Raw genomic sequence first — 15,529 nt, forward strand, 5'->3', positions numbered from 1 at the left:
CAAGATATAATTAGTTGTTTGATGACCCAATCAATATGAATGAAAGTGAAAAAACTGTAGCATCAGGTCAGAGGAACTAGACTGAAACAAAACATGTTGTTGTTTCGATGACGTAACATAACTATACCAACCACAAGTGGATCAACACGGGTCAGTGTGAAATATCACATCCGATGACGTAATCGGCAAAGGTTGTTAAGCCTGCCACAACAATAATGGTAGTACTACTGTAACAAAGAATCAAAAAAAGTGTTATGATTGCAGTCAACTCCATAACATGCACAGGCTCTATGTATACATCAGAGAAACACAAAATATTGTTCACAATCAAATGCAATCAAACGGAGGATAAATAAACCGATTACGAAACTCATGCCTTTCAATAACGTCAAAGAAGGTAGCAAGGAGGAGAGGTGGGGGGTGTGATCCCGTTCCACGTAAAAATTTTAGCAAAATTCATGCAACACTTATACTATTATCTACTGTTAACAATGGTTTTTTTTTCAGAAATTCTCAAATTACATTTGTCTTTTAGTTGCTTTTCACGCGTTGCTGACAAATTTTTGCGCTCATCACGTGTTACGCATAAATCTTCTGCCAAGCTTGACAAAAAAAAGTATTAAAATAGCGTAACAAGTGGATGCTCCTCAGTTCCGTGTAGACATAATACTCTTCAAAGAGTTAGAATTCAAAAAAATTGGTGTAGCCGTCGCAAAGAAGCCACAAACATGAACTATTAAATTATATAAAGCGGTGAAACAAACGCGGCAATCGATACACGATGACTACCTCACCCCACCCCTCTTAAGTCTTAACCCATGTCGGTCCCACCCCACCCCCACCCACTTCGACTTCGCCAGGAGCTCCTACCTTCGCACAGCAGAGGTGAAGGTGAACACGATTTATCAAAGGGAAGTTCCAAACCATCCCTAACCCTAATCTAACCTACCCGAGAAAATAACTCTGTACATGATAAAAACAGCCAGGAGCCCATGGGCTCCTGAAACAGCAGAATGTCCGAAATCCCCAGGTTGGAGAAGAAATCAGCGCGGAGACTTGGAACGAGGTTGGCTAGTTCCCAGATTCCCTTCAGCACCACCTCGTCCCCAGGGTCCCATAATAATATAAACCAAGATGGCGGATGTTCGTTCCTGGTTTTCCCGATCGAATTTGGCGAATTTCTCTAGTCTACCTTGGGAAGATGTGGTGTTTCTTCATATATTTCCACATTTTACCATACCACAACTCTTTAAGTTTAGAAACGTGTGTAAATTTTGCCGGGATGCCTGTGATTCGTATTTTGCTTGGCAAAGAGTCCTCGACTGCAGTCAAGTTTCATCTCGCCTCACGTCTAGTGCTCTGATGTTGATAACCAAATCAAATTTCTCATTGCGGCTGCTGAGTTTGAAGAACTGCAAAAGCTGGCTTTGTGACACCGTCTTGGTAGAAATCTTAAAGCGAAATACACGACTCTGCGAGCTAGATCTCACTGCTTGTTCAGGTTTAACAAACTTAGCGCTGTTCACCTTGGCGGAATGTAACCGGGGTTTGAAAGTGTTAAGGTTACGAGAATGTCGCTGGGTTTCTTCCGATGCAGTTACTCAGGTATCCCTGTGCTGCATCAGCCTTGAGGACGTCGATCTCGCTGGCTGTTGGGAGGTTACGGACTTGTGTGTTTCGTCGCTAGCTTCCTGTTGCAATGGCTTGAAGACGCTTGTTCTTAACGACTGCTACGGTGTTAGCGATAACTGTATTCGAATCGTCGCTAAATCGTGTCCTAAACTGTCACATCTTGGAATAAGAGGTTGCTGGCGGGTTTCCAATTCTGCCGTGAAAATGGTCGGGGAATACTGCCCTTTGTTAACGATTCTGGAAGTTAGGGATTGCAGAGATATTTCCGAGGCGAGTTTAGCCAGATTGAGGATCAGAGGGGTGAAGATCGATGTGGAACAGGCCAAGTGGACAAATATGCCAGTTGGCCCAAATGAATACCCGGAACAGCGGGATTGGCGCATCCCCATGGTAAACTTAAACATCTGAGTTCTTCGGGAGCTGGAAGTCTGTGGTAATCACTCTTGTTAAGAGTGGTTAGTGATAATCTTGTCTTAATGGTTGCCAGCATTACCTGCATTACCTGAAAGCTGTAGAAGCAAGTTACTTACTGGGCAAAGTTTTCCATTTATTTCTCACTCTTCAAATTGTGAACCTCACATCTTTTAAAGGAGCTACTTCATGGTTTGCACATTTTGAAAAGTTTAGGCTAAATTTTTCAAGTTCGTCATTCTGTGCACCCCCAAAATAACTCAAAATACCGTCATACTCATTGAGCTCCTTTTAACTCAATTTGAAACTGGATTTGCTACCCTCCTTAGCAATACACATTGTATTTAGTAAGGGTTGCAACAGGCCCTATGCGCCAACTTGGCGCTAGGGGACAGGTGAAGATGAAGGGTTGCAACACAAATACACTCACCTTATTTTAATATGTTGATATTTACAGTGTATATATAGTTTTAAGAGTTGTACAAATCAATTTTTTTTTAATTCTTTAATACATAGCTAATAAATAATTTGTAAAAATAGAGTTATTAGTTAGGTGAACACCACTAGTTGGGAGACATTTTCCTCTCTACAAAATTTGACATGTAATTAAGTTATATACATGTATGTATGATTCATTATTTCTGAAAACTTTCCGACTGTTTTCGGTTGGTTTAAATCATAAATATATCGAGGCAATGACTTTAGCAGTGCCCGGTAGAGTTGATGAGTAATCTAGTCAATTCAAATTTCCTAGGTTTTAATTAATTTTTGTCAGGTTTGCAGGCCTGTGGCACCTGTTTAACTGCCAGGTTTCTCCAAGTCAAAGGCAGGCGATTATTGATCCCTGCCATATTCAAGAAAGATTTCCAAAGATGTTCCAAAGAACAGTTTCACAGTCTCATTCTTAGGATGTGGTAAGCTAACATAATGTTGTCACAAGTAATTTTTCCTTCTCAATTTATAATATGAGAGTCGAAGGGAAAATAAAAGAATTTAGATTTGTGAGAACTAAGTTTTTTCATGTGAGCACGAGATTGAATTCATTCATGAGTTTTCTGCTCAATGCAAAAAAAAATCTAGTGCTCTGCAAACAGCTGGTTCATAAATGAGGCTAAATACAGTGGAACCTCAACTTAACGAACCTCTATTTAACAATGTCCTTGGTATAACAAGCAATATTCTTCACCCCAGTAATAGTGAAATATATGGAAAAGAACCTCGATACAACAAAACCGTATTATAATGAACATTATTTGCCAGTCCCTTGGCCCTTCGTTATATCGAGGTTCCACAGTAGAAAGGATATTAAAAAAGTCAAGTCATGATGGCAAAGTTTATTCTTTCTGTGACAGTAATACAGTAGTTAGTATTTTTATAAATATCCAGTGCTATATATACTTGAGAAATCTGGAGTTTGTTGTTCCTAGTGTGGTAAATGGAGCAATCTTAGCAATAGCTGGGACTACAAGAGTTCTTGTGTCCAAGTTTGTTCTCACATCAGATCATCTTTTGAAATACCTGGAATTAAAAGGTGTGTGAGAAACAAGCTTATACCTCATTCATACTATCTGAGACTGAAACATGTTTGGAGTAGACATGTTTACAAGAAACGTGTTTCCCCAGAACATGTTTGTAACTGCATTGTTCACCTAAAGTGCTGCTGATATATTTTTTTTAATTTGTGCAGTTAATTTGATGCCTATTGCATCAAATCTTTAAAATTACACATGAATTGTGAAAATGAAGCTGAGAATTGCTGCTACATTTTTAGTGAGTTATTTCACTTACATGACTTTTCATATTTACGTTTCCTTCACTGCAAACAGCAGTGCTTCACAGTTTCATCTTTCAGTCATGTTCAGACTGAACTGGCTGATGTGAACACTATCTTTTGCTGTGAAACATGTTTGATCATTATTTTGCGATCAGACTAAACATGTCTTGGTCTTATGTGAACATAGAATACGTGATCCAAGTCAAAAACAAGAAATCTTGTAGTCCAAGCTATTTCCTAACATAATTCATTCCATGAGAATACCAAACTCTGACTTCAAGAAATGCATGCATTATAATTAACTTCTTTTTAGGCAAGGTCACATAGGGTCTGTATGACAATCTTCTTATAGGTTTTCTGAATTTGTTTCATTTATTGTTTACTTTAGAATATAATAATCATTCTACTTCCAACACTGGCTGTAAAACATTGTACCAAACTATCACCTGTTTGGACAACTTAAAATAACATTATATTATAACTGTAACAAATGCCCACATGTGAGACTCCTGGATCAAACATTCTTAAATAGCTGACGATTTTAAGACATAGAAAAACTCCCCAATAAGGCCCAAAAACCCAAGATTAAATCTTCATTTGTTCATAGGTAAGTATACATTTTTGTAATGAGGAAATAATTTTTGCAAATCTCAGGCCCAGTCCACACTATGCAGGAGAAATTTGAAAACACAGCTTTATTTCTACAGTTAGGCCTACCGTACACACTAAAGTCATCATGAAAACAAAGCTTTTCGAGAACATTCATCAAACCAGAGGAATTGAAAACACTGGCCTCGCCTTTAAGTATGGACAGAAAACATTCTGGAAACGGAGGTTTTCAAAAACGATCGATCACAATAATCATGAGATTTTCCTGCCCAGGGTTTCCTCAAACTCAACTCCAAACTGACCAATGATTGATGCATTTTCACATTTCTTCCATGTAGCATGGACAGAGAACATTTGATGCGTTTTCAGATTGTTAACTCCGTTTTCAAATTTCTCTGGCATAGTGTGGATGGCACCTTGCATGAGAAGGGCTGAAATTGTAAAGCAACATAACTGTGTTTACTAACAGACTGGACACCAAGTAACAAGACGGCAGAGAAAAGACAAGAAGTGTCTTTTTTTTTGCACAGAATATTTTCTATTTACATTATCAATACTTATCAATTAAATTAACATCTGGATAAAACGTTCTTGATAACGTTCTTCTTTGAAGTCTTATCTAACTGTTGAACGCCTGTGCTTTGACTGGGTCACATTTTCCTGCAAAACAGAACCACTGCACTGGTTATGGTGTGACAATATAAATTCCTGGTAGGGGTTAACTCCCATATAAAAATGATGGGGAGGGGGGGGGGGGGGGGGGGTGGCGCTTGTTGGAAATTTTGAAAAGAACCCCTAAGCCTGTTTTGTGGGTGTGGGCTTGAAATGTTTTTCACTCCTAAGAGGTACATGTACCAATTCTAAAACAACACATTATCTCCTGTCACATTTTTTTGGCTCAATACCCTGAAAGGTACCACTGTGGACCTTTCGAGGCTGCACACCCTAAGAGGTGCCACACCCATTTTTTAACCCCTAAAAGGTACGACTAGCACTCCTGCCCTTTTTATGTGGGAGTTTCCCCAGGCATAAACCGAGCCATTTGGAAGAAAATTGACCTGCACAGAATGTTAACTGAAGACAAAGAATGTTGACCTTTCTCCCTTCATAAGTAAGAGTTCGTTACACTATGCATTCCGCCAACCGCATCTTGACAACAAATCATGTTTTAAGCTTCCCACTTTCAAAAAAAGTGGCTGAATTGCCGGTGGGATTGAGTGTATTAAATAGAAGGGCACAGTCTGAAGAAAGCCAGTTGATGTCTTGGTAATCAAAGACAAACTTTTCCAAATGGCATCATGGTTTTGGATAAGTTGATACATTCACAGAAAAATCGCAAAGATGGTGCAAACTGGGGCAGGTCTAGGGGTGGTTCACCAGGTTCACTTGAATCCGAACCCCCTAAATTAAAAAAAACGAGACATTATAACACACTGACTTAGCCTCAGAATGTTGGAAATCCCATATCCAAGGACCTCCTAGGCTGGATTACCAGCCGCTGTTCGGGAAAAGAGCCCGCGCTCCTCCCCCGAACTCACAGCTGGACTCGTGGACTTGACATTGTTAATTTCAACCAATAAGAAATCTGCCTGCCTGAATCGAGCAGGCTGCATAGATTAGCTTTCTCGCAGTAGCAAAGAAGTTGTGCAATATGAAGTGCGATCTTATTAGTGGGACATTTAACCAAATACCGTCAAATGGTGAAATCTTGCCTGATGTAAACCATAGTGGCATATACAACACGCAAAATAGTCAACAGACTTATGCGTTAGAATCTATATTCGAACCATGTGGCACCAGAATGTCAGATAATGAACAAAGTCAACAAAGAGAGGGATGAACGCAGACATCGATCTCAAGAAAGAAAACACTCAGTCAAATTGATGTGTATGGTAGTCTTCTTGACGGGAAGCAACACCAGTCTCTGGCAAGGCCAGACAAAATTAAATTTTTAAATGAGCCAAAGCAAACCGAACTAAACATGGCCCAGGAAACATGGTGTCAACACCATGCACACCATACGACATACGTGTGACCTTTGACATGACAGTTGCTACACCATAGTCAAACAGCTCTGTTCTACTATTTTTTTTTTTTTAAAAACTCTTCTACAGGACATAGCATGTAATGCCCTTCCGCAACAATAATGTGTAACAAAATAGATTGGAGGGCCAAAATTAAAAGAGGAAGTGGCGAAAACGCCACAAATTTTACGAACTGTAGGTGTCATGTGGGCCTGCCTATGATTGTCATCAGATGACATTTCCGGCCAGCTGAAGCGCCACAAGAATTACATTATGAATTTACGTCACAGACATGCTTTGGCGCTCGCACGTCCAGCCGTCTCTTCTCGGGGAGGAACGTAGACCGGACTCAAGAAAGCGGTGGAAATCGAGCCTAAGGACCTCCATTTTATAAAATTTTCTAGGGGAGAATGCCCCCGGCACCCCCATACAGAGAGACAACCTTTCAATGGTCCATATCTGGAACCTCTTCTCTAAAATCCTGTAACCACCCCAGGCAAGGAATTGTACAACAGAGTTTTAAATATGCAACTTAAATGAATACAGGGTGCACCTACCAGTTTCCACTGAAGAATTTTAATCCATTCGTCGGCTTCTTGTGTGGAATTGGCGTAACAGAAAAACGTTCTGTACGGCATGACAATCCTACAAGCAAAGATAAAACATGAATAGCTGGCACACAAAAATAACAGGATGAACTTGTTGTAAGATACTCTGCAGCCTGCAAGAAGGCTCTCATTGTTGGCATCATCAGTGAGCAAAGCGAGCTGGTGAGGGCCCTGGTACAGGTATGGCCCCTCACACTCGTTGACTCATCTCTCACAACTTCGCTCATCAACTTTGGTCCTGCCGCTCCTGCCACGATGCATGCCCGTTCAAGGCTGAACACCCTAAGAGATAACAAAGCTACGAGCACCCCCGTCTTTTTTATATGGGAGTCCCCCCCCCCCTGCCCCACACCAGAAGCCTACACATTGCATGACAAGCCTTGAGAAGGAAACTGCTGAATGGTTAAATCAAGCTCACCTGAAGCAATTTCCTTTTCCTAGTGAATCGTCTCTTGCAACTTCTTGGCAGTCTTCAAGGTCTATTGTTTTAATAGGTTCTTTGTCCTGGAATACAAATTCAAACAAGTCAAAGAGAAAGAGACCACTAGTTAACTGGTAAAAATAAATTTAAACATTATAGGGGAGATATTTGAAATTACAAGCACTGCATTGTTATTACAATTTCCAGGCAATAAAACAAAAGAGCTTTTTGCTTCAGCAACAATAGGTGATGTCACTGTTATATTCGCTATCATGTGCTGGCTACCCAAACGGAAACCAAGAATTTGCCAAGCTGCCCTTATGGCAACACTATTTCCTGTTCATATGTTGCAAAGAAGTGAAGCACTGTTGGGGTGACACATGTGTCCTGCCCAAGAACACAAAATGGATCAAGCAGTCCAGATTTAAGTCCTGGCCAGGTACATTGTGTTTTGTTCTTGGGCAAAACACTTTACTCTATCAGTGTCTCTATCCACCCAGGTGTATAAATAAGCACCGGCGAATGTAAAGCTGGGGGTAACCCTGCAATGGATGAGCATCCCATCCAGGGGGGAGTAGAAATATTCCTAGTCGCTTCATGCTACTGAAACCGGGATAAGGAACACAAACCTATGGGCCACTTAGCTTGTATGGAGACTTAGAAGTGAATGGGAGGTGTTTTGGTATAATTATGCCATGTAATCCGGAGGTAGAATCTATAGGCCAATTTCTCTATATTTAAATTCAAACTTAGCTCCGAGCCTGAGGGAATGAAAAAAGCTGCTTCACTCCCCATAGCTTCAGATTTAACTTAGTTAACTTAAGATTTTGATATAGGAGGTGCGCTGGCCTCATGGTTAGTGCATTCGTTCCCAAAGTGAGCGGCCCAGGTTCGAGTACTGGCCATGGACACTGTTGTGTTCTTGGGCAAGACACTTAATTCTCACAATGCCTCTCTCCACCCAGGAGTACAAATGGGTACTGGCAAATTGTTGGGGAAACCTAACAAATTGCGGGGGAGGGGCTTGCAATGGATTAGCATCCCGTCCAGGGGGAGTAGAAATACTCCAAGCCGCTTCATGCTACAGTAACTGGGATAAACTTCAGCAGCTATGAACTATTTGGCTCCAAGGCTTCTTAAATAATTAAGATTTTGATATCAAAAAAATAGTCGATTATAATTTCAGAAAAGAAGGTCTTTGAAGTCCATACTCACCCCTTTTGTCTTATAGTACTTCAGTTCATTCTTCAAAAGCACAAACCATCTTGTTTTCCAGTTCTGCTAAACAGTATCAAATGATATTATTCACTACAAAACAATAACATATGATAACAACACAGAGATATCCTTATTGATCACTTCCTTTTGGGGCCATAAAGTCATTAAGTGCGGATCAAACTTTCAGACAAATCTTATTCATTGGATGACTCTAGCACTATAATGTACCATAAGTTTTATTGTTATACCGCCAAACTCAACATTTGCATTTTTCAATTGGAGGAGAATGTGTCATGTGTCATTGGTCAAAACTCACAAACAGGTAATTCCCTAGGGCAAACAAAACTCACCACCTCACTAAAGAAACAACAACTTGAACTTTCAAGTCACACCTAATCAAGTCATGCTCCTTGAAACCACAGAAAATTTGTGTGCCGGCCAGCAACAAGAAAAAAAAAATTCTGAGTTGGGACGTATGACAAAACACTTAATGACTGGCTCCGCTGAAGACAGTGAGTTTCGTTGTTGTTTCCCCTCGACCTCAATGTTCAAGGGGATACAGCAAGGGTCTGGAGTCAACAAAACTCACTGGTTCCCTTAGTGCCAGTCATTAAGTGCTTATCGACTAATGTTCATCTGTACATCTACATTTGAGTTCGTAGGTTAAGTTGTTAGACGTCACAACAATGTTAAAAACATTACAAACAGTTGATTAAGAACAATAGAAATAGAGCTATAGCTACTAAGACATAATACAGTAAATAAACAAATAAAATAGGGACATAACTAAAATACAAAAAATTACTCAGTCAGTAAAATACTTTGAAATCTTAGTCTTAAATGTCTCCAAAGAACTAATTATTTTACATAGTGTTTATACAGTTTAGCCATTAATGACTGCTACTATGTTATATGATTATTATTAACATAATCAATAAAACTGTGGTTATCTAAATTTATAGAGGGTGCCTGCTTGCATAACTCAATAAAATGAAAAGCAATAGGTAAATGGCAAAGCTCCCACTGACACAACTGTTGTAATGAGTATTTCTTTTTTCACCCTTACTCTTGGCAAGATAATTTTTTGTTCACTTTCAAAATAGAAAATAGTATATTAAGTCTTTTCATCATTTACATCTGTGTGAATTTTCTTGCCCCACAATCCATGCTGCACACGCACAAGTTGAGCTGTAAAACCATCCTTTAACCATTAACCACAAAGAACTCCCGTGCCCAGCACATGGGACACTAGAATTGGGTGTCGTGCTATAAAAAATATCATTTTACTTATTTTTACACCCTGTATGTGAAATTGGTTTGCTCAAAAACTTCATTATGAATTGTTAAATCTGTTTTTTTTTTTTACCTTCACTTTACCGCCAAGTTTAGTAAGATATCCTTCTTTTGATCCAAACTAGAAAAAAAGCGGCCACACAACATTAAAAAATATATATTAAGTAATGGTTCAGGTAACATGTAACATGTATCTTTTATTTTAATTTAATTTTATTTTTATTTTATAACTTTATTTGTATATCTATGCATGTGAATATATGAAAGATGATTTATTTGAACTGAAGAGAAAGAAGTGAAGACATGAAACGATTTTTGCAGATATGTACACAACTTAAGAAGCTGTGAATATAAAGCCTGAAAAAAAAATCAGGCTTGAACAGGATTCAGACTCGTGACCTCAGCTATACCAGTGTAGTGCTCTAACAACTGAGCTATCAAGCCAACTGGGAGCTGGTGACGTTGTGAGTTCGTAATATACCCATAGAAGGAAAGTGAATGTATGCATGCAATGATCATACATGTAATTAACTATGACATGTGTATTAAATTTTGATGATCTTTCAACAGTTTCAACTTACAGAATGTACATTATCATCCACGCTGTTTTCCATGCTACTCTTTCTGTTTTTTCCCCATTCTGCATGTACCCTGACTTTCTCATATGTCGCTGGTTCTTCAATATCCCTGGGATACGGATATTTCAATAATGTCAAGACCCCTAACAGAGGCAAGAGCAAATAGATGCATCACATTAGTTGACCAAGATTACACACGGAGCAAAGAAAACCAATTTTTGGGCTTGACCTTTGGGCAAGCTGTAATTATGATGTACTCATTAGCAGGGCCACAGCCACAAAAAAAAAAATCATGACTGAGGCAATGTCCACTTAAAAGTTACGACTGACACGACGTCCAAGGTTATACACATTTTCTTCTAAGGTATTTTGGGGGTTTATGATGACTGTAAACATCAAAAATGAAAAAAAGTGTCTTGTTTGCCAATTACTAGCTACAACTCTGACCAGCCCAAATCATTCTTACTAGCACCAAAAAATTACATCTCATATGCACTGTTAGTAATTCTTCAGTTTAAGCATGCAACCTGACATTTTTCTGCTTTTCCCAGGATGGGATACTAATCCATTGCAAGGTTATGCCCCACCATTAAATTCAGCAATACCCAAATATACACCTAGGTGAAAAGAGGCGCTACAGTTTGTATGAGAGTAACCAAAGTGTCTTGCCAGGAACACGACGCAGTGAACACAACTAGGGCACACAGTGCCTTAACTCACCAACGAGGGTGAAAGGGACAACTCTGTAATGGCCTAGCACCATCTAGTAGAAGGGCATGTTTAATACTCATAGTTTCATGCTATGGAAACCAGAGACAAGCACAGGCCTGGCTCCAATTTTTCAATGCCGATACTTTGATTAGTGCTGCAACGATACACCGATGCACCGGTGAATCACTATTTTTTTGTCACAATACAAATATCGATATTACGACAAGATGTCGCAATATTATAATATTGTAATTCTTGACGAATAAAAAATTCAACATTCAGAAATAACTGTGAGTCTTTTATGACTCCTTACCCAAGTCCAAGCCCCTTCAGAGCTAATTATTATACAAAGGGACCCAGGAAAGGGGAAAAAAGTTCCATCTTTGCTTTGTATTGCTTTGCCTGCTTCCGGTCATGTATCTTTCAAGATGGCGGCACAAAAGCATGCTCAGTTCCAATTAGTTGTCAGCTGACACAGTCTTGTGCGCCCATGGACAAAACCCATGGTTCGTCCGTTCATGGTTTGTTATAAATGGAAATAATGATTTCAAAACAGTTAAGTAAGAACAAGGTTACCTTATCTGTCAGTTGTATGTAATGATGTATAGTATGATGTATCGTATCGTGGCACTTGTAGCGAGATATATATCGTATCGTGAGAATTTGTTTTGTTGCAGCCCTAACTTTGATCACCTTTATTAGTTTCTTAAAATCTTATTGAAAGATTTCTTTAAAAGGTGTTTTACTCACCAGAATCACCTCCAATCAAAGGCTTGTTTTCAAAATGTTCAACAAACTCGCTGATGTTTGAGAATGACCCCATTCCAAATTTAAACTGTGTGCCATCCCAGCCAATTTGAAAATGTTTCACTGAGCTAGCACATCTAAAACAAATAGAAGGTTGAAATGAAAATTCTTGTTAGACATCCAGTAGAAAATGTGCTGATAATGAAAGAAGAAACAAAATGCTGATCAGTAAAGATTTAATTCATTAAGAAATACAAAGCACATTTTCCCTGTTTCTATCAAGTTTCGGTATAAATCTGCTAGCATTCTATCACCAATGCTGTACTCTGATTGGCTACGCTACTCACTATCTATTCTGTTTTAGATGGTAATTAATGTACAAGTATAACATAAAAGTTGACTCAGCCTGCCACTCATCAACTATCACATGATAGAATTCTCAAGCTCATAATCGAATTATTAATAAAAACACAGCCAAAGGAATTTGGGAGAACAAGAAATGCTATGGGAATGAGAGACAGGGCCACAGAAAAAAAAGAAGGAAGAAAAGAAAGCAAATGAATTGTTTATTTTGTTGATTGTAATATTTATGAAAAATTTGGCTTGCTTAGCTCATAAGACCAAAACCTCCATACCTCATGCTAGTATTGTGTTTCTATATGTAGTATTATAAACACAGCTCTTAGTGTGAGTATTCTTAGAGTGTTTCCTAATGATAGCAATAACAATGAGAATGAGAATGTCAATGACAATGACAATGACAGTGACAATGACGGTGGCGGTGGTGGTGGCGGCGGCGGCGGCAGCGGCGGCAGTGGCGGCGGCAGTGGCAGTGGCGGTGACGGTGACGGTGACGGTGATGATGATGATGATGATGATGATGATGACAATGATAATAATAATAATAATAATAATATAATACAGAGTCCTGATATATTATTGATATACATGTAACAAGGCTGTGCTCTAGAAATGCCCACGTACCACAGGTAACTAACTTTTGACTTTGGGCAACTGTAAAAACACACGTTTTTCATATGAGCTTAAGCACTGGGCACCCAGGATTTCATTGTTAGGAACCTTTGTGCTTCTCGCATTTTTTCTTAGACCACAGCCTTGTAAAAATTGCATTTAAATTACCAATATCAGAGGTCTAACTGTTCTGTAAATACCTCACTGAGAGAGAATATTCTCCAGGACTAGATGAACTTGCTCTCAGCAAGTAACTTCCATCCTTTCCGTTTGCCATTAACAATCCCTCTGCCACATGACGACTTATGTTATAGTGATACCAACTGCAACATAATCAACGGATCAAATAATGATCATACGTTGTGCATTGAGATTATTGTCCGTCACGAGAACTCCGGCGGGAGACTCCCATGTGAAAAACAGTTGGGGATGCTTGTTGTCGAATTTGAATTAAACCCCTAAAGTAGATCAATCTTGATGTAGCTTAAGCATCATTTGACTCACACACAACATTATTATTCTATGGAGAAAAACACTAAAAGATACAGGTACCTTACTGGGTAAAAATAGTGGCCTTTCATTCTAAATACCCTAAAGTGAGACCAAAGTCTGTGATTTTCACCGCTAAGCAAGCATCCCCGACCTTTTCACATGACAGTTCCCTGGGCAAGTAATAATCACAATCAGCCCCGCACCCTCCACTCCCAGACTGATTGCTTGGAGTACATACATATATACATACATGTAAATTATTGTTGCTGCCTAAAATGAGCTTTTCAGTACCAATGTTACAAATGAACCTGAGCTCTGAGACTTAAGTCCAATATATCAAGACAATGTCCTCAGTTTGATCATTTTCTATATTCTTACTACCTACATGCTTAACAATGTATTAATTATTGTAAGGTGAATTTAATGGTTGATATACTGAGCAAGTGCATTGTTTAACTTTAAAGGAAATAAAACCACTGTTTAGTACATAGGGCCACTTGCAAACAACATACAATTGACCCTTGTTACAAAGGCCGCTATGAGGCTCAATAACATGTACAGAGGTAGCTGTTGTTAATGGTAAAAAGCTGTTAACAGTAAAAAGTATAGATTTGTATGCAGTCTGGATAAAAAGCTGCCACGGTGGAGAGGTAACTGCTAGTATGAAGTGGTCGTTAGGGGAGTTGCAACGGTATTAATGAAGAGCAAGTGTATAATTTAAATGTTTATTAAGACATGATTGATCATCGCAGTCATGCCTTTATGCCTTTATCTGCAGTTCAAATACGTGATCTTTCATATATTCACAACCCACAACACTTTTCCCACCAGATCACGGAGCTACAGGGGGCTTGTGGCATACTAAACTCACTACTAATGGAAAGCTAAAAAAAAAATGATTCACTTCTCATTTTCATCAACACCAAACATTTATAACTGATTCCAACATTACATCTAGTTGCACAAGGTAAAATTCGCTTAAAAGAACTGTAAAAAAATATGAAGAAAAACAATAACAAGATTTTTGTGGTGGGTTAAGGTTCAGTAGTCTCATAATAAAAAAAAAATCGCAATAATTTTTACAAAAAAGACTCAAGTATGTGAATTTAGATTATTAACGATATTTAATGTTTTATACATTGTGTTATCTACATATATTGGAATATCAATATTCAAGCTTCACAAGATAACAAATAAACAAAAGAATTACTGATATATTTTACCGGACATAGTGACATTTTTGGGCCATTTTATCACGAACGTTATAAGAAATTAGGAAACCTCTGATAAATTTAGCTCGGACATGTAAAATACGAAGGTTAAGATGCCGATCGAGATAACACATTTTCAATAAAACGAGAAGATGTGAAAACATTTCATCTGTACTGCATTAAGCTTGTACATACTTTACAGTAATAATATTTTAGCACCGGATAAATTTCCTTCGTTTCAAAATATTCGCTACTAAGGCTGGAGGTCAGAGAATGACTTAAAGAATGAAGAAGTTACTGCAATGGCTGCACTGAAATATAGCTTTATACTTGAGCTTAAATTTGGCAGGTGGCATTACACCTAGACAGACTAAGTTCACATCGACCATAAACCACGAAATTTTAACTTTTTTTCAGTGCGGCTGAAGAGTCCCCTCCGAAAATACACCTTTATCGAATAAACATCGAAAACTAGACCACACATATTTTTCTCTAAAAACAGGCTAAACTGCAGTCATTGAAGAACGAGGCAAAAAATTGAAAGACAGTCACGTACATAAAGGAAACAAAGGCAATATACACAATCGACCCTGTATGGATAAATTTCATTCTAGAGATTACCATAAAGTGTTCGACGTGCTTCATTAATAAACTTTAAACTACCTAGAATAGATTCTAACCTGAGTTGTTCTACCTCTGCGCTCTCGCAGTGCAAATGGTCGGCCATCTTTGTTACCTCTAACGCTCTGTCAAAGAAAGCTTTCAAATAAATCCCCTCAGGGGATCCCAGGAGATTTCCGCCTTTGACGTCAACTACTACCAGGTGGG

The 15,529-nt window shown here is 38.7% G+C and overlaps 2 protein-coding genes across 3 annotated transcripts; one reads left to right on the forward strand and one right to left on the reverse strand.

The window, feature by feature from the left end:
* The first annotated feature begins 1,125 nt into the window (after window positions 1-1,125).
* LOC110067013 (uncharacterized) lies at window positions 1,126-5,012 on the forward strand. Its single transcript, XM_089271072.1, has one exon. The coding sequence runs from the start codon at window positions 1,135-1,137 to the stop codon at window positions 2,038-2,040; it is 906 nt and encodes a 301-aa protein (XP_089127198.1). The 5' UTR covers window positions 1,126-1,134; the 3' UTR covers window positions 2,041-5,012.
* On the reverse strand, window positions 3,363-15,473 carry LOC110067024 (dual adapter for phosphotyrosine and 3-phosphotyrosine and 3-phosphoinositide-like). 2 transcript variants are annotated; one of them, XM_089271074.1, is made up of 9 exons: window positions 15,382-15,473; window positions 13,199-13,321; window positions 12,030-12,163; window positions 10,572-10,711; window positions 10,064-10,111; window positions 8,695-8,760; window positions 7,477-7,562; window positions 7,008-7,095; window positions 3,363-5,086 (listed from the first exon to the last, which is right to left on the reverse strand). In XM_089271074.1, the coding sequence occupies exons 1-9, from the start codon at window positions 15,426-15,428 to the stop codon at window positions 5,042-5,044; spliced, it is 777 nt and encodes a 258-aa protein (XP_089127200.1). In that variant the 5' UTR covers window positions 15,429-15,473; the 3' UTR covers window positions 3,363-5,041. The 2 variants fall into 2 exon arrangements, with proteins under 2 accessions (XP_089127200.1, XP_089127199.1); XM_089271073.1 differs by having other exon boundaries at window positions 8,695-8,757; window positions 15,382-15,466.
* Window positions 15,474-15,529: the final 56 nt, after the last annotated feature.

The sequence above is a fragment of the Orbicella faveolata genome, unplaced genomic scaffold, assembly GCF_042242905.1.
Source record: "Orbicella faveolata isolate gen_17 unplaced genomic scaffold, um_ofav_v1 contig_34, whole genome shotgun sequence".
In the NCBI taxonomy this organism is placed as follows: Eukaryota; Metazoa; Cnidaria; class Anthozoa; order Scleractinia; family Merulinidae; genus Orbicella; species Orbicella faveolata.

Coding starts and splice junctions, on each gene's coding strand:
- LOC110067013 (XM_089271072.1), top strand. CDS start 1,135: ATGGCGGATGTTCGTTCCTGGTTTTCCCGATCGAATTTGGCGAATTTC.
- LOC110067024 (XM_089271074.1), bottom strand. CDS start 15,428: ATGGCCGACCATTTGCACTGCGAGAGCGCAGAGGTAGAACAACTCAG. Junction 12,164..13,198: donor GAATATTCTCTCTCAGTGAG/GTATTTACAGAA, acceptor TATTTGTTTTAG/ATGTGCTAGCTCAGTGAAAC. Junction 7,563..8,694: donor AGTACTATAAGACAAAAGGG/GTGAGTATGGAC, acceptor TTTGTATTCCAG/GACAAAGAACCTATTAAAAC.